Source organism: Melospiza melodia, chromosome 11 (genome assembly GCF_035770615.1).
Source record: "Melospiza melodia melodia isolate bMelMel2 chromosome 11, bMelMel2.pri, whole genome shotgun sequence".
NCBI classification, from domain to species: domain Eukaryota; kingdom Metazoa; phylum Chordata; class Aves; order Passeriformes; family Passerellidae; genus Melospiza; species Melospiza melodia.
This window is the reverse complement of record NC_086204.1, coordinates 16,316,801-16,338,304: the sequence shown is the minus strand read 5'-3', so window position 1 is coordinate 16,338,304 and position 21,504 is coordinate 16,316,801. Positions and strand designations below refer to the sequence as shown.

Below are 21,504 nucleotides of genomic sequence, written 5' to 3'. Positions count from 1 at the left end.
GAGCGCTGCTTTCTCACAGAAAATGAGTTTAGACTCGATGGACCAGAGGTGCCATCAAGTTCCTCCTGTCCCAGGCAGCCTTATCTGAAAGTGACCTGTAACATACTAGCTGGGGGCAAATAGAAGAAATAGCTGGAGTGCACATTATGACTAAGGTCCTGGGAATGCTGTCCATCCACCACAGTCCCTCAGCTCCTAGAAACCCTTGGAGTCTACATTCTCTGGGGCCATGTACTTAACATCAGGTACACTTAGAACTAATAATTAGCTAACCCAAATGGATCAAAAGACATACACAAATTAGGTTTCTAATAAACCCTTGGTAAGTAACCTTATAACAGGCTGAAAAACTTAACTAAACACTCCGGCTTTAATATTAGACATTGTTAGCAGGCTTTGATCAGACTAGGTAGAGAAGATAAATTCTGGTTTGCTTTAGATTGAGGTATGTAATTAAAATCTCTGATTGAATCTTGTATTTGTGATTGGTAAATGCTTAAATGAGCCTACCACATTGGGAGTATATAGTAACTGGGCTGGAGAGAGCAAGCTGCAAAGCACAAAAGCATTGCCAGCCACTTCAGCAAACAGGATGGAAATGGTGGGTATTCATTCTCTTTTTTTTTTTTTTCTGCTCAGTTGTGAGTTATTGGGCAAGTTTGAACTGTATCCTTGAGCATGCTGACTATGTTTTAAAAAGCAGAGCTTAAAAGAATCCAACCATCTGGATGGGGTGGGCAAAAGGGGCAGAAAATCCCCAGTTTGAATCCAATCCCAGTAATCCAGTAGTTCTTTAAAAAGTAGTCATAGGCCATCTTTAAACATATTAAACTCATTTGTGACCTTTCTGCAAGTGTACTGTATGATCTAATTTCAAATCTGTTGTATTATTTTGAGACCTAAATTTAATGGAGGGAAGTTATAATCTGTTTTCTAAAAATGAAAAAGCAGTCTGTTAATAAACCCATCATCTCATGGGAAGCTTTTCCCTTTGTACTTTACTTGCTTCAGTAACATTCAGCTCAACCTATTTGGACTTGAACATTTCTGAGATAACGATCATCTTTCCTTGCATGTGCGTAGGTTCTCTGAGATCCCATGACAGCTCTGCAGATCAGTTTTACAGGCACTGTCAGTTCTTCTGTACTCAGAAGATGCATTGAAATACTTTGTATTCAGCCTCCAACACTAAGAGAGCTGCTGAGCATTACACATACATTTTGATTCGGAAGATGTGATCTTCTGTCTCTTTAAAACCTAAGGATATCTCTGTAACACTGGATTGCCTTTGCTCTACACACTGAAGGGCTAATGCTGCTCCTGAGCAAGCAAATCCATTCCAGTAAGAGACTGTGAGGGATAATCAAGAGCAGCAAGATCAAAAATAAGATAAAAGGGAAGATACAGACAAAGAAACACTTCCAGCATATTTATACATCAGAATGATGCATGGATAAGGTTTAATACAGGATTTTAGAGTAACTTGTAATCTGTTCCTTAAACCCTATACTCTGCTAGAGTCAGTGATTATTCCAAAATTTCACATCTGTATGCGAGAAAGTATTCATTTAGGAAAGTCAGTGTGATCATTAATTGGATAAGTAATATGGAATCTTAAAATATGAAATCTGTAGTATCTCCCTGTAATGTTGATTAATACTACAGCTTAAAATTGAGAGTTGTGAAACTATGGTATGCAGAGGGGGCACAATTTCTTTCCACAAAACCAAAGTCTTTTTATGTGTAGATTTTGGTAAATCTACCCTGCAGAACAAAGGGCAGCATTAAAATATCTGAGTGAGTAGTAAGTCAAGGGGAGAGGTCATAGAGGAGCTCCGTGAAGGTCAATTTCTCAGCATACAGATCTTTCTTACAGTATGCTTCATGGCGCAAGTATTTCCAGCTCTGGGACGCAAGCTTCACTGCAGGTTCTTTCTCTTGCTTATGGCAAGGGAAGAATTTACTTTCTTTAACTTCTTAAGTAGTTGATAACTTCATTATAAAATCAAAAATACAATTATAAACCATGTCCATGGGAAAGTAACTTATTAATGAGGTTATAGAGTGGCTACAAAATGAGCTAACCAAAATACCCTTTGGGTTGTAAGGGTGGTACACATCTGCCCTGACTGCTGTTAATTACTGTGATTGACTGGTACTGCATGGACAGGACAAATACACTGCCTTAAATTGCCTTAAATTTTCTCATACCTTGTTTTTGTTGTGTTTCATACTGCAAGTCAGATCACCTTTAAGCTGTCTGGTAATTGCCAGAACATAGAGACAGAGCCACGTGGAACCATGGAAGTTTATGAAACTTCATCTTTAGGAATGTTCTCTTCTAAACAGCTTCTTGTGATACTGCTTTTGAAAATGAAGCTTGGTTATCTTAGTTTATTTAGATAAAAAAGTGCTGTACTGTGCTTAGATTGCTGATGAAATAGCTAATGAAGTAGGCCTTGTTTGTTACCTATTTATTAATGCAAAAAATTTTTAGCTTTCATTTGTTCAGAAAAATGTTCTGCAAGCTTAATGAGCTTTCTAAGCAACATCATATTTCTAATTTCAGTATTGAAAATCAACTCAGGTTAAATAGTGCAATTACTTTTATATGAGTTTAGTCCAGCAAATTTGCCTATTACAAGAGTTTTTACCATACTCAAAATAAATTGGAGACAATCTACATAGTTTTGGAGGTATTTTGCACTTAATATCTTCTCCTTTCTTTAGAATCAGATTACAAAATATTAATCTACATATGTAATGTTTCTAGATCATGCCTCCTTCACTGACCTTGAAACACAGTTTCCCTGGGAGTGGCTTACAGTCTTTAATCAACCAATGCCTCTGTCCTAACTTAATTTTCACTAATATCTTTATGTGGTTAGTTTGCCTAATGCTGTACTAAATGAAATGCATAGATTTAGTTCTTGTTCCTAAGTATGTGTGGTTTGAAACTTTCAGTATGTCGTGTTCCATGAAGATGTTTCTGATTTCAATTTGTCTCTTTGTTTTAACAGGATCGAAAACTTCTTGCCACAGCTCAGCAGATGCTTCAGGACAGCAAGACAAAAATAGAAGTTATAAGGATGCAGATTCTTCAGGCAGTCCAGACCAATGAATTGGCTTTTGATAATGGTGATGGTGTAGAAAAGAAATATGAATCCTTAATGTCAGAATGTCATATAGATATATACCCATATGCACACAGACTTGCCATAAATTTCTTTTAGGAACATTTGATACAGCATGCATGAACCAAAAATTTTCAGAGGCTAGGCAAAACTTTGTGTGTCTTGGGGTGCCAAAAACATCTGAAGGAATGTGAAGGAAAATACCTTCATTGTAATGAAGAGAAATACCATCTCTCTTTATCATCCTTTCTATACATTATGCTGTCCATTTTTGCTTTGTGGTCTAGCTTCTCATTTCATGCATGCTTTCTTCTGTCTTAATAATTAGTGATTTTTTTATAGCATACAATCTTTATATTATGATGCTAAAAAAATCTGATGCCAGTACAAAGCCTGCTTGTCATACATACTTTAATAGACTGACCTTATTATTTCTAGTGGTAGGACAGATGGAGGAGAATTTCTCCTGGTTTTATAGGTATTTAGGCTAGATTGAGTGCTAAACAATTACCTTTAAAGCAACCAAAAAAAGTGTTATTTAAATGACCTGGCTTGAAATCCTCATGCTGCATTTCAGAAGTATTTTTAAACTTTCATTCATTGAAAATCTTCAAATAATAAAAAAAAAATTACTCTTGAGCTCTAATAGCATGAGTGTACTAGAAACTTACAGGCATATGGGTATATCTCTTAAGTCTTGAACTTTATTTGTGTGCATTTCTGAATATTGACATTGTGTGACAATGCTTGTAGTCAGGGCCTGTATATATCCTAGGTAATGAAAAATGTATGTTCATAATTTGTTTTGTGGTGTGTGAGGTGTTTGGTTTTTGTGTTTGTTTTTCCACACTACTTTTTAACACTCATTTTAGCACATGGATTATGTATATAATTTGTTTAAAAGGAAAAGAAATTCATGCTAGAAAGGGCTTTCAAATGCCTTTTTGTGTTCCTACTACTCTTAGTGCTTTAAGCAGAAAGGAATATATTCAGGAAGTGTTCTGGTTAGGATATGTAAGCACTCTGAGATGTTGGACATTAGAATGGTTGACCCAGGCCATTTGGCAAAGGCAGTGTATGGAATCTCTCACATTTCTCTGTGCTGGCAGAAGCCAGATTCCATGGGATTTCAAGTAAGCCAGGGAGATTATCAGAAACTGATCAGGGATCTACTTGGCTACAGAGCAGTATAAAAGATAAATGCTCATGGTGTAGTTCAGAAGTGTTGAAGTCCCAAAACTTCCTTGCCAGTTGAATATTGGGGATATTTCAGTTATGTCCCTTAACTCCCCTGAAGACATTTTCTTTTTTTAACATCTTCTAGCAATTATAGCTCTTCAGGAAGTAGGACCTGTTTATTGAATAGAGGCCCTGAGCAATTATTTCTTCATTCAAATGTAGATGCTTAAAATATCAGTTTTTACTTTTATTACATACTTCAAGTTTCTCTTTGGACTACCAAATATGCATCTCTCCTGTTTTTTTCCTTTTTCTTCTCCCCTCTGTTTATATGGAGGAGGGGTTGATACTAAAGAAATTAAACCTGGTTGTTATCTTCAATGAAGGTTGTTTGTTTATATCTCTTTGCAGCAAAACCTGTGATAAGCCCTCTTGAACTCCGAATGGAAGAATTACGGCATCATTTTAGGATAGAGTACGCTGTAGCAGAAGGTGCAAAAAATGTGATGAAATTACTTGGATCTGGGAAAGTTACCGACAGAAAGGCACTTTCAGAAGTAATTTGTCATTACAATTTCTGATACTTTGTTTTAAAGGTTCTTTAAGGGAAAAAAAAAATTGAACTATTTCAAATTCTTTTTGTTTTAAAAAGGCACAAGCAAGATTTAATGAATCAAGCCAGAAGCTGGACCTCTTGAAGTATTCACTGGAACAGAGATTGAATGAACTTCCTAAAAACCATCCCAAAAGCAGTATTATTATAGAAGAGCTTTCATTAGTGTCTTCACCCACATTAAGTCCTCGTCAGAGTGTAATATCTACTCAAAACCAGTACAGTACACTGTCCAAACCAGCAGCTTTAACAGGTATGATTTAAAGAGCTTTTTTGGTTTTCCTTTTTTGATCTTAATTATTGACTTAAAACAAGCCTTTAATGCCAATTATATTTCTTACTGGACATATGTAATTGTTGTTCTTTTCCTAGACAAAGGCATTTAGAGTTTCCCAGTGTCTATACACTGCAAAAAATGCAGATAAGTTTCTTTGATTTATTTGTTTACCTTTTTATAATGTTATTGAAAATGTGTTGCTCTGGCATTAAATAGCTCCTTATGGAATGATATTGCTAGCATTTACCAAATGCCTTTAATCTTGAGATTATCATGTACTTATCATCAAGGTGTTAAAGTATCATTATACCCATTTTACAGATAGGGAAGCTAGGTTGCAGAAGGGTTCAGTGAGTTGCCCTGATCATACAACAAGTAGGTGACAGAGCTGGAGATAGGCACCCAGCTTTTCTCCCAGTTCCTATTTTACCCACTGGACCTCAATGGATTTCTGGAAGGTGAGATTTATACTACCAAATCATGCATTATATTTGTAATCCAAAGAAGGAGGTCCTAACAAACATAGATGAAACCATGGGAGACTCTAGTTTGTTGGTGCCAACTCTTTTCCTTGCAAATAAGATTGGAGTGATTTTTTTAAAGAGACTTGGCCTACTGTGAAGAACCATATTTATGTATAAATGTGAATTAGGAACAATCTCATAGTTTGGGTTCACCTGGAATTGTCCTTCATTGAAAGTAAGGTTTCAACAGAGAACAATACTTTAACAAAAGTCTTGAACATTTGCCCCTCACAGCATTCTTAAAGAAAAACATGCTTCTGACTACTTGGGGGTATGTTGCTGTTCTAAAGTATTTTAGCCAGTGGTCTAGAATTCCTAGGACAGATAGGTTTGACTTTATGTTTTGTTTCCTAACACATTTGGCATGTAACTATTAAGCCTATTATTAACAGAGTAAGTTTATAAGAAAAAAGAAATACCTGGAATTAAAATGTTACTCAGGATATACATGTAGAAATGAAATGGAATTTAATTCTGAAGTACTGTGGGGTTATATTTTGAAACAAAAAGAGGAACTTTTCTGCTAAGCAATAATAATAATAATAATAGTAATAATATGATGGAACAAGTCTATTTCTCTTGCATTGTGAAGCAAGAGAAACTTGCTGAGAGTCCTTGTAAAGTTGTGTGGTAATAAGAACTTTTTTCATCAGATGAAAACTCAAATGATCAAGGCAGGAAGTATCATGCCTTGGGTTTAAAACAACTTGCTTTTTTTTTTCTGTTTCCTGTAACACATAATGAAGAGCCATATACTTTATAGTGACTATAATTTCTTTTTAAACATGATTTCCTTATACATATGAAATTTTTTTAATGGAAATTGACAAAGCTACACGCTTGTGAAGTTCTTAATAGTTTCACTTTCATATTGCCTACACAAAGAGCTTTTGTATTGAGCAGGATTTAAATGAACAGTGTCTCTGTGTTTTGCCTCTAATGCTTTGTGAGAAATAGAGCAATGCTACTGTCATACATCTTTAAGTGCATCAACATGACTTTCTGATTTGCATCCATTCCTTATACAAGAGTATAGCTTTTCTGCTTATTAATATCTTTTTTTTTTCTAAACAGAGTTTGGGAATGGAGTATTCTTTTACCTTTTAACCTGTTTCGGAAGCCAATAGCATCTCTTTGTCTTCATAGCCTAATGCTTAGCTGTCACTTACGGCTGTTAGCTTCCTACAGGTTGGGATTTCTTCTTAGACTGGTTTCTTGCTGTCTGTTCTGTGGGCTATGATGTTGCTAGATCATTTTTAGGTTAAGTCTGACTTAAGTTTCTGTTACAAAAGAGTACTTTTTAAGTGTCATGGTTAAGTACATTTGCTGTCAAAAGAAGACTGCATTTCAGAGCTGCATTTCTAACTGACACTATTATGAACTGGCTAATTTCACCACTTCTAGTAGTTGATTTTGTCAGTCAATGCTGTCACAGTTTCATAGATGTTATCTTGTACAGGATGAAGCCTACCATTCTTGTAACCATCTGTGGTATTCAGATGTTTTTGTGCTGCTGGAGGAAACTCTTCAATTTGAACAGCAGCCTTATACCTCATTTGGTTAAAGATGCAGAAGATTTGGAAGAATAGCTTGTTGAAGAGTAGCTTCTTGTCTCAGCTTTTATAAATCCAAATTCAGTCAAGTTAGAACAATTGAATGATTTAAAATTACATACTGATACAAATTTGACTTTAGCATGCACCAGGCAGATGTGATTTCTGGTGTGTGATTTCTTACAAAATCTGTAGTCTCAGTAGTTTGTTAATTTTATCCAGTATTAACTAGTTATATAAAACTCATTAAAAATTGTTATTGCTCCATCTGCAAGATTCATTGCTTTAATAAGAAACTTGAAATTTGTCAGTCTTAAAAAATGACGTTGTTTACAATTCGAACCCAACTCAGTTAGGTTCCCAAGTGAAGAAAACAAAAAGACTTCTGGAACACAACAAAAACTTATTTTGTGTTATCTTGGTGAACTGCTGCTCTTTTCTAGAAGGCTGAGTCCCACATAGTTGACTTTTAATGCTTTTATTTTCAATATATATGTGTGTCCTGGATTTGTCTTTTGATTTCATCTGATCTTTCTGTTATGCCCTGTGGGAGTCAGAATGTGAGCTATTGCCATCAATCAGTCATTAGTCATTCACTTGGCTTACTTAAGAGCAGAAAACTTTCATAAGTCATTGTCCATCTTCTTCTAGGTACCCTGGAAGTGAGGCTCATGGGCTGCCAAGATATATTGGAAAATGTCCCTGGTCGATCAAAAGCCACATCAATTACATTACCTGGTTGGAGTCCAAATGAAGCCAGATCGTCTTTCATAAGCAGACCCAGTAAAAGTAAAAGTGGGAGTGGTAGAAACCTTCTGAAAACTGATGACTTGTCCAGTTCAGTATACCCTTACTTCTCTTATTTTTATGCATTGTCTTTCATTTAAATTTTCATGGGCATGATATGTTCTGTAATTTAAAATATTAAATTGATTCAAAGCTTTAAACTTTAAATATTTCTTTACTTGTTAAGCTGTTAACAAAAGCACAACCACGCTATTATGCCCATAAGAACCAATTAAATATGAGATTACATTTCTAAGGGAAAATTACTGGAGATTTTTTTTTTTGTTTGTGTAAAATCCTCTTAAAGTTTTAAGCTCAGTTTGTGTACTTTACTTACAGATGAAGTCTGTGCTGTACTGAAGCTGGATAACACCGTAGTTGGTCAAACTAGCTGGAAACCGATTTCCAATCAGTCATGGGATCAGAAATTTACACTGGAACTAGACAGGGTAAAAATGTGGCCTGATTTCCTCAACAGCTGTACTTGATTCTTGTATTAATTTCATGTTGCTTTTTTCCTGTTGCTGTCATTTTATTCAAATTCCGTAAGTGCAGCATTCCCATCTTTACTAGAAAGAGCTCCCTGGGCTTAAGCTGTTGGGCTGGGCCAGCATTCTAGAAATCTTAACATTTCTGACTTACATACTGATGTAATATTTTTGTCAAGATCTAACCCTTAGTGGGTTTTCAAAGATGGGAGATGGGAGAGATGGTGCTTACTTTTTTATTTGGATAATCAGCTTTTAATTATTTATCAGTAAAATGTGATATCAGATCAGTTTGGATGTTTTGGTAAAACTGCATCATAGAAGTTTGTAAAGCTGGTCAGTTCTTCAGGAATAATAAATTCATTACCTGTTCGTTCTTATAACTTTAAATGTTACTTAGAGGGCACAAGTATTGAGTTGCTACTTTTGAAGTAGAATTTATGTTATATAGATTTAGCCAAGTATATTTTAGATACCTGATAGTCCTAGTATTTTAAGGTATAAGGTTTCTTTTTTTTCTGAAAATTAAACTGTATTTTAGGAGATTAAATTATCTCCTGTGCATGTTTACTCCAATACATGCTTCTCACATGAGAAAAAATAACAGCCACTTTCCTGTTTTTTTGCTTTCTCCCTGCCAAGCCCCAGTCCAGATTCCCTCCATCTAGGAAGGAAGCAATTTTAGACTTGCAAGTAGAGAAATTCACGTTACAGTCAGGAGTAGTGCAGGAAAAAAAAAAAAAACCAAGCAGCTGTGGAGCTCTGAAGCCTCAATTATTTTCAGATTAAGACTTAAACTACTCAGCATAGTAGCTGCTCCTGCCAGCCTCATATGTGTTGTGGGCTCTATTTAAGAACTCAGGTTTTGGTGCCAGAAAAGGACTTTGCTTCTGCTGTTCCTGGCCACGTATCCTGAGACTGGCTCAGAAGGTCAGAGCTTGGTGCCAGTGACACCAAGGTGTGGTTTCAAACCCCATATGGGTCATTCACTTAAAAGCTGGACTTTGATGATCCATGCAAGTCCCTTCCAACTCAGAATATTCTGTGAATCCTTCTGTGCTTGAAATGCACAATCCAAGCCCTGTTATTCTTTAATCTGGTGCTTCTTGACTTTTACTTCTTTTAAAACATATCATAGCCATGGTAGACAGTAAAATGATGTATCATGATGGAACTGAAGTAGTAACATGCGATGGTGCGGTTACATTGCAGGATTCTTCCCTTTTGGGACAGGTTTTTGTAACACACATATAAGACACTCTAAGAATACATAAATCACATCAACAAGATAGAGCAGTAGTTCCTGGTAGTTTGAAGTTTTTGACTCCTCTTTACAACTATATTACAACAGGTGTATGCATTTCTAGAGATAGTCTATAAGGTTTTGCATCATCATGAATATCCAGGTACGAAAATGTTTGCAGGCATCAAATGAAGTTGGTACTTGTAAAAAATATGGAAACTACCAAAATTGAGGTTTCTAAGCACAAGTTAAGCTTTGTTGTCAGAGCTTGAGGTAAAACATCTTGAACAAGCAATGTTGTTAGACTGACCCAAAAAGTCTGGTTACTGTGGTTCTCTGCTTCTACTCTCAGGGAAAATTTTACATCTGTGCTTTTATTTTTACACTGGAGATCTCATCTGAACTGAAGTGAAATGCTGTGATCATCAGAGCTTCAGTCTGACTGGTTAGCCCTGACAGCCTTTTAAAATAACAGCTCTGCATCTTGATCCTTGAGTTCCTTGATGTTACAATTGTACTGTGGTAACTCTTGCAGAACAATTACTAATAAGTGATTTCCTGTGTCTGTGTTTCCTGTCATAGTCACGTGAATTAGAAATCTCAGTTTATTGGCGTGACTGGAGATCTTTGTGTGCAGTAAAGTTTCTGAGGTTGGAAGATTTCCTGGATAACCAACGGCATGGCATGTGTCTCTATCTCGAACCCCAGGGCACTCTGTTTGCAGAGGTAAGAATGTTTCTTTGAAGCACTTGAACATACTTGAAAGTATTACATGGCAGAATAGTTTAACAAGTTTTCCTTGAACTTTTAAGAATGCATTTTGTTCTGAAACTTCAACTATAACACACGTTATTTGAACTGCAGGTTACATTTTTTAATCCGGTTATTGAAAGAAGACCAAAACTCCAGAGGCAGAAGAAAATTTTTTCGAAACAACAAGGTGATTCTTTCATATAAACATGTAAAGCTTAAAACTTGTATAGATCTGTGAAATTTTTTATACAGAGGTCTAATGTTTGCCTGCAAATTATACTGTTGATAATGAAGGATTTGGCATTGCATTTAGAAATCTTTTGTATAAGAATTCCTTATTATGCATTAGCATTTAATTGTGGTTAATTAGAAATAGCAAAGGAAAATTATAAATTTTGTTTGTTTTTCATAAACTATAAATTAATTAATATGGGATTTTTTAATTATTGGTTTTGGTAATGAGTAAGAAAATTACTTGCATTCTGTTTTCTTTTTTCACAATATCTATAGGCAAAACATTTCTCCGAGCTCCTCAGATGAATATTAATATTGCCACTTGGGGAAGGCTGGTGAGAAGAGCTATTCCTACAGTGAATCACTCTGGCACCTTCAGCCCCCAAGCAGCAGTGCCTGCCACAGGCCAAGTGGTGGATGCCCAGCTCGCTGAACTGACCCTGCCAGCCGGGTAGGTCACCCCTGCAGCTCTGCTGTATCCCTGAGCACAGGAGGGAGCACTGAGAGGCTTCTGCCCTCATGTACAGAATGTGTGCACAGTTATCCTGAAAGGCTGCACACCTTTCCTTCTTTTAGTTGTGGAGAATTATTCTGTAGCTAGATCCAGACACACACGTTTGGTTTAGGAGAAATCTACAAGTGTTAAAATAGTCTTTGCTATACACTGAGGAGTTATTTATTTTCTTGCCAGTGACTCTCCTGTAGCCAAATTGGACTTTGAACTTGAGCCAGAGCCTCCACCTGCTCCACCCCGTGCATCTTCCCTTGCAGAAATTTGTGAATCTTCCTCTGAGATAAAGGCTCCTGATGTGCCTTCTCAGGTAAGTAATTGTTAAGAGTCTTGGGTTATACAGTTTAACATGGTTGTAGTATTGGCATCTTTATGATGGATTTCTGCCTTTATAAATCAGCACATGCTCCCTTAACTTCCACACACAGAATTGTGTCAGTAGAATGCTCCGATTGCTCTTGATGGCAGACTGTTTCTGTGCTTGCTGTGTTTAACACTCCATGTAATTAATTCCAACACAGAAAAAAGCCAGAGCTCCAAAACTATTAGAGTATTCAGGATAATATGGTTTTATTAAGAGAGAGCAAAATTACTGGAGCAGTAGGTTTCATCAGTCTGCTAAAATCTTACTTAGCTGAATCATCTGGAAATTCGTCATTTTAGCCTAGGCAATGGGTGTATTAAGAATTTCATGTGCTTTTAGTAAAATTTCTGCTTTCATTTGCCTTCACAATCAGTTTTAAATTTTCAGGTTTCTTTTTCTTCACAGGATGAAGTAGCAACTTTTGATTTTGAAAATGGCAGAAATAGTATTGTTCCAAAACACCAGCCTGAAATAATCTGTCAGTCTGATGTTCCAGATTCAGACATGAAATACACCAACACCAGAGAATCTGAAGATAGAAGGTAAAAAACCAGTGTTTTTCCTGTTTTGATCTGAATAATATTTCTTACAGCTAACAAACTAGAAACTTTGTGACCAATTTTTATTTACATAGATCACAACAAAGATTCCAGTTCAGTCTGAAGGATTTCAGATGCTGCGCTGTACTGGGCAGAGGACATTTTGGAAAGGTAAATGTCAAAAGGCTGTTTCAAGTGTCAGGGCTTCATCAAGAAGTAGATATAGCTCTTAAATTTATCTCCTCTGTTTTAGGTGCTGTTGGCAGAATACAAAAACACAAATGAGATGTTTGCTATTAAAGCCTTAAAGAAAGGAGATATTGTGGCTCGTGATGAAGTGGACAGGTCAGTTTGTACAGTATAAACATGTGGATTCCATAAACCAGCTGTGTGCTCTGCCAGGGAGCTGCTGAATTGAGTGGAAGAGCAAAGTCAGTTGTCATCTCCTTTTGTAGCTGGCTGCTGTAGATGTGTATTCTTTCTTGTTCGGGGGCAAGCAGGAAGCAGAGTAACCCCTGGTTTGTTTTAGTGCCCTTCTTATGCCTGAACTACAGCTCTGACTTAAAGCTGATCCTGTTTTTGATTTTCAGGTTCTCTTGCAAGTATTTATTCTAATTACTTCCATCACATTAGGGGATAACAGTGACTGTTTGCTTTACTGGCAGAACCTCTGTTGCTATTTCTGAACCTGTAACATACTGTCATGCTCTGTCCTTCATATTTCTCTTTGTATACTCCACTGTTGGGTGTTTTTCAATCTTTTTGACCCCAAACTCAGGTTCTGGTTTTTTGGGTTTTTTTATTTGCCTGGACGTGAAAGAGCCATTACAAAATTGTTTGGTTTTAGTGCAAGAAGGTGTTTCTACAGTTGCTTAAGAGTGACTGTGTTCATTTGCAGGAAGAAAGATAGCTGTATTAACAATAACCTACAACTTAAACAATTAGTTCAAGGAGAAATAACCATGAATTACTATAGAGAGATATCTGTAATACTGTCACTGGATTTCCTCTTTATGTCTTGAAAATAATTAAAATAAAAATTGATTGAAAAGAATGTCACATGATAGCAGTGCATAGTTAATGCAATCCAAGTATTTGGAAGGAAAATTGTTGGCACAATTTTCATGGACTGCTAAGTTTTCTCTTTTCATTTGGGAAAGCTAAATATAAATTCATGAAATCCTGATATCAAAATCTCTCTTGAACAAAAAAAATGTTCTTATCTTATCTGGAGGAACAGAGCAAAAAACATAAAGTATAAAATACCAGTAATTTCTGAGAATTGAAAAACTGTTGTTCAGCACTGAGCTTTATGTTGTTCCTGATTTTGTTTGCAGCTTGATGTGTGAAAAGCGAATATTTGAAACTGTGAATAGTGTAAGACATCCCTTCTTGGTGAACCTTTTTGCTTGTTTCCAAACCAAAGATCACGTGTGCTTTGTAATGGAATATGCTGCTGGTGGGGACCTGATGATGCACATTCACACTGATGTCTTCTCTGAGCCCAGAGCAGTGTGAGTATCCCTCCCTTCCTGTGGCATTAAGGGAAGGCTTTGCTCAGTGGATAAGAACTAAGGGCTTTATCACCACATGCCACCACATTATGCCACTTCAGTAAATGCTGCTTAAGGGTTGGAGATTCTAACTGATTTTGTTGTTAGAAGACGACATGCAGGTTTAATGTGCCTGAATCTACACTGAATTCTACACTGAAAATCTATATGCAAGTATTTAGTTTTTATAATACTTTTTTTAGGATCACATTAAAAATGTGAATGAAGAGTTAAAATAGTAGACAAAGCTAAAAAAGGAAAGAATAAGCTCATTTAGAAAACCTTCAATGCTATAGCAGTAAACACTACAGAAAATTTATCCTCCAGCCCAGTCAAACATGCCACAGTTTGAAAGCAAGTTTAGGTGTTCTTGCCATCTGGCTTTAAAACTCTGGCCTTGTAAAACTAATCTGTACCCAAAAAACCAATTGGTAATCTTCAAAGGATGGCTCATAAAAAATCAATAAAAATGGACTTCCCATTCTGAAAAGCAAGACAAAATTCCATTGAAATTTTAACTTTTTCAACAGATTTTATGCTGCGTGTGTGGTTCTTGGACTTCAGTATTTACATGAGCACAAAATAGTGTACAGGTAAGTAGTCATTTCCAGCAGATGAATTTCAGCTGTTCTGAACAGTACTAAAGAAACACATCAATGATGCAATTTTGTTCTCAAATGTTCATTTAGAGACTTGAAGTTGGATAACTTATTGCTGGACACAGAAGGCTTTGTGAAAATTGCTGACTTTGGTCTTTGCAAAGAAGGTAATGGCCCTTAAATTTTCTTTCTAGGGGAATTCCATAGTCTGTCCTACTCTTGACTGTTCCTTGAGAGTTTTGGACTGCCAGATATGTACAGGGTCTATTTACATTTTACAAGTAGGAAAAACTTAGGTGGTTTCTTCATTCTAAACATCTTGACCCTGCACAACAAAATCAAGTGCCATTATAATCCATCCTGAGCTCTTGTTTTTTACAAATGGACTATGTATTTTTTTTAGCTCAGAAACAGTTGCAACTCTGAGTATATGGAAATGTGATTCTGTGTGTGACTCTTAGGAAAATGATATGCAAAGTATACTACAGCTAAAATTGAGAGATTGTCCCAAAAAGGAAGCCTAGAAAGTTACTTTCAAGCATCTCACTACTGGCAAATACCAAATAGAGGTAGTTATTACAGTGTTTTTCTAAAAACCCATTGTGTGGGCAAAGATCCTTTTTCAGTTTTTCTAGCCTGTCTTCCATATATTTTCCTTTAAGGTAGCCTAAGAGGAAATTGGGTAAACTCAGTATGTCTTCAGACAGGAGTGCCAGGGCAAGTCCTGTGACTGTAGCTACAAGTAAGTTCTGTAAATGACAAAACAAAATGAGAAGGAAAGTTCTTTCATTTACTGACTGCTACAATTAATGGTTTTCCCAAGTTTTCTGCAGCAGCTCCCCTTGTCATGTCCCATCAGGCCTGGTGGTGCTGATGTCCCAAACTGTGCCCCTCTGGCAAATCCACAGGGCTTTTTGTGCTCCACGTTCTTTCACTACACTCCACGTTTTACTCTACTATATGTAATTTGCACTGTAGAAGCATCCAGAGGGGCACGTTTGGCTAAACTAGTGTGTACTGCATTTTCTTGTCCTGTTAGAAATGGAGCATAAGATTGTATCTTTCCAAACAAAGACAACTGGGTAACAGAGATGTAACTGGAACCTTAATCTGGCTCATTGCATATAGTGAGGGATAGAAAGATTTGAATGGAAGCACACATGAAACCAAGGCATGGGGAGGAAGAAGGAGGGAATGTTTTATCTCATTGGCCTGAGCCTTCAGGTCCCAGGCCTTGGATCTACAGTACTGGTTGAAGTTGGTTCTGCTTGGAGAAACAGGTTGTGGAATGGCAGAAAATACTGCTTGCTTTTCATCATCTGTAACTTTCAGGAATGGGATTTGGAGACAGAACAAGCACATTCTGTGGCACACCGGAATTTCTGGCTCCAGAGGTGCTGACAGAAACCTCCTATACAAGAGCTGTAGACTGGTGGGGTCTTGGTGTTCTTATCTATGAGATGCTGGTGGGTGAGGTAAGTTCTAGTAAGGTACAGTGGAGTCATAAAAAGCAATGTTCAAAGGTTACAAACCTCAAGATACCAGCCTGTTAACATTTCATATGCCCTACCTGCCACAGTATCAGTATTCATTATACAGCATGCATAGGCATACCCAGCTTTACAGCCAGCATCTTAATGTGAGTCATCAAGAAAAAGAAGTGTGAAATACTGAGTAGCCATGCACCTGATATTGGCTCCTGTAACACTGGAGAAGTTGGCAAGTCATGTCTGGAGCTTGAATTACCAGCAATTGTAGAAGCCAACAAGTTGTAACAGATTTTGCTTTACTCTGTTTTAATTGCATCATTATGTCCTAAATCAAATTCAGTAATGGTAGTGTCTCTAAGAGTACAGTACATCTGTACATACAGTTTGGGGGAGCTAGGTTTCCAGGACACATCTGTTACCAAATCTAGATGTGCACAGCAATATCAGTCTTCTGCTTTCAAATGCTTTTGGGGAAAAAATAAACTTCTTAACTCTTCTAGCTTGAATGGAAGTGAACTTTAACACATAAAACTGGATAGCAATGAAAGATTATGCCAAACACACTAAAATATAAAGCCTCAGTTCCATGTAAATGAGCTGGTATAAATAAATCACTGTTGAGAAGTTTATTTGCCATTGCATATACTGCTCTGCCTTCTGGTCCATTTTGTAACAGTATCTCCCAGGTGGCACAGTGATAGCGCACATGCTAAAAACTCATCATTTTGTTCTTTTTCAAAAAAAGATGGTCATTCAAATTACTTTCACTTCCTTTCAGGTAAAAAAGGACAAAAAGCTTGTACAGTATCACTTACATTTGTCAGGCCACTTCAAAACAGTTTGAAAACACTTGAGCTGCAACATGCTGAAGATTTTACTAAAACAAATTTGTCTTGCCCACACTATTTGTGAATGGTAGCTACCCCAAAGAAGAGCTAATAGATAATTTCCATGTACACTCACCCTAAGTTCAAAGAAGATCCCAGTTTTAGGTGTTTCTACCTCTAAAAGCACATTTTTAAAACACAGTCCTTCAGTAGGTATTATGGGATAATGCCAACTTGCCTTTTCTCTCTTCCTTATGGAAAGCCATGTATCTGTTTTTGGGAAGGAAGACTTCATTTCAGGGTGTCTAATTCCAAATATTCAGCCAAGTTTATGTTGTTTTCAATTGTGATTTTAAGCCTGTTTATAGTGGGGTTTTTTTTCACTTTCCTTATAGTCTCCCTTCCCTGGAGATGATGAGGAAGAGGTGTTTGACAGCATTGTAAATGATGAAGTAAGATATCCACGATTTCTGTCTACAGAAGCCATCTCAATAATGAGACGGGTAAGAACATTTTACTAATTATTACAGTATCTCCCTCTTGACCCGTTTCCAACAATTACTTTTGTGAGGAACAAAACAGATTAGGAACCTGCACTTCATGGTTTTTTTGACAATTAAATTTCAAACTTGCTTCATTTATGCTCTGCCTGTCACCTTAAATGAAAATAGTCTGTGCCATTCCACATTATTAGGAGCAAGTTTTTGTTTTTAAAGTGTAAAACACTTAAGGCTCCATTTTCTCTCTGGACTCAGTTTCCTAGTTTTACCTAACTAGAATAGTTCAGCTCTCTTTTCTTAGCCAAACACTGCTGCATTGACCTGTTTGGTGGATTAGCATTGTCACATGAATATTTTAATTCAAAGACTTCTAAATCTTTTTGGTTACATTCCAGCTGGGGCAGGGAACACTGTACACATGGCATCTGCAGTCCCATTCTTGGCAAGGAACAGCTGATTTTGGTTATGGTAGTTGTTAGTGCTATTCCTTAGTGAGCTGTGTCTGCTTATCAAAGGAATGCAGTTTAATCTAGGTTAGCACCTTATCACAATTGATAGAAAGGCAGTATTGGAGGTGGTTCCAAAGCCTTTGGAATCAGCCTCTCCACATAAGCCTGATGCTGTGTATCAGTTTAGCACCCAATGCAGCACTGTGCTGTAGCACAGTAACTACTGTGACAAAACTATCTAAGTAATAGCATAAATATTGGGTAACTTAAAACAAGTGCTTAGTCTCAGGGAGAGAGTGTTTGCCTAGAGAAAGCAAGCAGAATACAGATTTAAGGCAGTACTTGGGGAAGGTATTTGTGCTGTGAAAATTCATGCCAATATCCACAAGCCACAGAGTGCTGCTATACTGCACCCACAATACATGTACTAGGAACTTTGTACTGGCAGTTTACCAGTTGGGGCTCTCTGCATGCTCTTTCCATCACAGAATTTCATTCAAAATATACTAGACATTATTTTTTGATGGCTGCATCTGAATATCAACCCAGCCTGCTGCTGGGCCCTGCCTGGAACAGGGGGCTGCTCACAGCAGTACAGTTCACAAGGGGGAGCATCAAACTTCTGGGGGTAACTAGGAAACCCTTTCCTTTGGCTGAACATATGAAGCAGCTTGAACCTGCTCCTGGTAAATCAACTGCTGTGAAGGAGGTGAGCACTGAGACAGCAAGGTTAATCAATCTCTTCTCTGAGCAAGAACCACTGGGTTATATAAATCTGCACCCTCACCAGCAAAGAGGAATTTTGCACTCTGTGACTTGCCCCAGATCACCTCCAGTACCAAGACATGGCAGCACAGCTCTGCAGGGAGACAGATGAGTCTGCTCTGGCACTGGTGCTGCCTTAGCTGCTGCTGAAACTGTGCTGGTAGGCTGAATGAGCTCTGCTAAAAGCTAAAAGCTTTCTCTGTCCATTCCTCCAAGAGGAAAGGACTACCCACAGGTCAGACAGTATGGCTTTACTGTCCACCTTATCCTGCTGTTGGCCCTTACACAGTAACACTCATCCTTCCTCCTTCCTTTCCCTGCCCCTGAATTTCTCCACTGAAACTCTGCATGTTTTGTCAGCTGCTAAGAAGAAATCCAGAGCGGCGTCTTGGGGCTGGAGAGAAAGATGCTGAGGATGTGAAAAAGCATCACTTTTTCAGGGTGAGTACAAACTAGTATTATTTCTAAGAACCCAAAGGAGTAGAGATGGGAAACTAAACATCAGTTCATTTATTTTACAGCAAATAGATTGGCATGCTTTACTGGCCAAGAAAGTCAAGCCTCCTTTCGTCCCTACCATTAGAGGAAGAGAAGATGTCAGTAATTTTGATGATGAATTTACCTCTGAAGCACCTATCCTCACTCCACCTCGGGAACCAAGGATACTTTCAGAAGAAGAGCAGGAAATGTTCAGAGATTTTGATTACATTGCTGATTGGTGTTAACTTCCACACACTGTGAAGCCCCAGCTGACTGGCTCACAAGAATGCCTCTCTCTGAAGAATACTGACCCTTCAATTGCTTTCTGTGCCACCTGCAGCTTCTGGGTTTTTTTAAATCACATGAAGATCCTTTTAAGTACTGCTTTAACACTCTTTTGAAGAGTGGCCTCTTTGTATATTGTTTTTTATCTGAGCACTGGAAAGCAGGTCTATGGCGTTCCTAAGCTGAATTGGTGAAGCCAGGCTGTGTTGAACTTCCCGCACATGGGCGCACGTGGATCTGTACAGCTCCTCTCACTCTTCCACAGCAGATAATGCCGCTTTTTACAGTATCTGCCTTACGTGGGAAATGCAGACTTTGAGCTAGGTAATCTCCACTCAGCCACACTGAAGTAAGTTGGGATACTGGTGACACACACAGAACCTGGTTCTAGTCGGAGAAGGCAAATGATTTCAGCTAAACATTGTGCAGTCTTTAAAACTACACATTTTTACGTACACCTTCATCTTGTGTTCTTAAAATAATGCTATTGAGAACAGACATGCCTTGTTTTGTAAATTTTCTATGGTATTTATTAGGAAAAATGTTAAACACCTTGCCTTTGAGATAACAACTGTGTAAGTGCTTCCATTACAAAGAAAAACCCAGAAAAATCCGGAGAGTTTACCAAAGTCACTTGCCAAACAGTTTTGCCTTCAAGCTCCTTGAGCATAGCTTAAGGCCCTGGTTGGGATGAGGAATGTAAGGAGGACGCTGCTCAGTGAAACCCCAGAGTGGAGCAGCTGCAAGGCCCAGGCCCAGCCCCTTCCACACTCACCTCGAGCCTTTCCCGCAGCCCGAGGGGGCAGAGAAGTTCCCAGTCCGTATCTAACCCCTCCATCCTCCTCTGTCTGCTGTACAGTATCATATCACTTAGGAAAAGTAAGAGTTTTCAATGTATACATGCTGTGAACATGTATATTTGGAAGTTGTAATGTATTCTTACCTCCAGGCAAGTTATTTAACTGTACCACTTCACCGATGTTGCGTAGTGGCCAAGTGAACAAAAAAATGTATCCATGTAGGCCACTGAGCTCCAGCCCCTGGATTGGCAGTTACTGAGGGTAAAAAGCAATATGTTGTAATAGAATGTATAAATATTTTTGATAAAAACAGTGTATATTTTATAAACCCCTTAACACTAAAAGCTGTACCTCAAAAGTTGAAAAGTAATTTAGACCAGACACTGTGTGTATTTGTAAACCAAGACCTATTTTTGGCTGTTCTGTGAGCAAACATTGACTCTTGGAAAATAAATTTTCCTCCTGGTCCTTACTTCTAGCCCTATTCAGCACTGTAACCTCACAGGTTCATCCTGGCCAGGAGTTTGCTGTTCATGGGCTAAGGCAGTGAGCATCGCACTCAAATGAATTTAAAACTGGTCATTTTATTAATTCAAAGAAGAAATGCAAACCACTGGAGTATGCAATGCTAAGGTGGTGGTTTAAAATCAAGATGCTGGACAGACCTACAGGGTTAGGCAGGGGAGAGGCTTAAGGGATAAAAAAATAAAATAATCATTACTAGGTCTAAATCAGGCCAATCCCCCACAGGAAGGGGGCAGGCACCTTCCCCACTGCTACAAATCATGTTGGAAAGAGTGAGTCAACTCCTCAGCATTCCTTGTTTCCAGGTTCTATATTGACTAGAAACAAATTATGTTCCTGTATCTAGCTGAAACCAATACTTTTGAGGTACAGTCAGCTCACCCTTTTTGGTTCCCAAATATATATATACACAAGCATCTCACAGGGTGCTTAATACTTACAAAAGTATCCTCAAACATACCTTTTTGTAACTACATCTTGTACAGAAATCTTTTTTTAATCTAAGCAAATCACTAAAAAAAAAAAAAATTAGAAAAAATTAGAGGGCAGGGTATGTTCACCCAGTTAAGCTGAAAAAAGCACTAATTTTATCTCTGTAGTTTTTTAAATATTTTTAGGCAGATTAAGATTTAAACCCTAGATTGTAAATATATTTTGCTATACTTTATCTGTATGTGGCTGCTCAAGCACTTTGTAAGGAAATTAGGATATTTTAGAATGGTACACTATGCATTAAATGAAATGTGCCTTTAACAAATGTCATTCTAAGTGTTTTGCAGTCATTAATATCACAAATTAAAGGTCTAAATAGAGTAATTTGTAAATTGTGTCGCAAACATGATTTTGCTGTTCCTTGAAGTGGCTGGTCATGTCTTCCCCACAGCTAACTTCAGAAAAGATCTTAATGCCAGGAGGGGACAGTCTCTTGGTGGCAGCTCAGTAGGCTTCTTTTTTTTTTTTTTTTTTTTTTTTTTTTTTAAAGAACATTACAAATTGCCTCTGAGCAGTCTCTGGCTTGGAGCAGTCAGGACAG

General features: G+C 37.6%; 1 protein-coding gene across 1 annotated transcript in view; it reads left to right on the top strand.

The window, feature by feature from the left end:
* Positions 1-21,295, top strand: part of PKN2 (protein kinase N2) — a 54,501-nt gene extending 33,206 nt beyond the window's left edge. Inside the window, exons 4-22 of the mRNA XM_063165758.1 lie at positions 3,021-3,138; positions 4,725-4,870; positions 4,966-5,179; positions 7,932-8,117; positions 8,406-8,515; positions 10,380-10,523; positions 10,662-10,737; positions 11,061-11,235; positions 11,476-11,605; positions 12,065-12,201; positions 12,294-12,369; positions 12,452-12,543; positions 13,536-13,712; positions 14,282-14,344; positions 14,441-14,517; positions 15,683-15,825; positions 17,063-17,170; positions 18,742-18,822; positions 18,903-21,295. Of these exons, the coding sequence (XP_063021828.1) occupies positions 3,021-3,138; positions 4,725-4,870; positions 4,966-5,179; positions 7,932-8,117; positions 8,406-8,515; positions 10,380-10,523; positions 10,662-10,737; positions 11,061-11,235; positions 11,476-11,605; positions 12,065-12,201; positions 12,294-12,369; positions 12,452-12,543; positions 13,536-13,712; positions 14,282-14,344; positions 14,441-14,517; positions 15,683-15,825; positions 17,063-17,170; positions 18,742-18,822; positions 18,903-19,106 (2,457 nt within the window). The 3' untranslated portion in view covers positions 19,107-21,295. The remainder of the gene's footprint in view (positions 1-3,020; positions 3,139-4,724; positions 4,871-4,965; positions 5,180-7,931; positions 8,118-8,405; positions 8,516-10,379; positions 10,524-10,661; positions 10,738-11,060; positions 11,236-11,475; positions 11,606-12,064; positions 12,202-12,293; positions 12,370-12,451; positions 12,544-13,535; positions 13,713-14,281; positions 14,345-14,440; positions 14,518-15,682; positions 15,826-17,062; positions 17,171-18,741; positions 18,823-18,902) is intronic.
* The last annotated feature ends 209 nt before the right edge of the window (positions 21,296-21,504 follow it).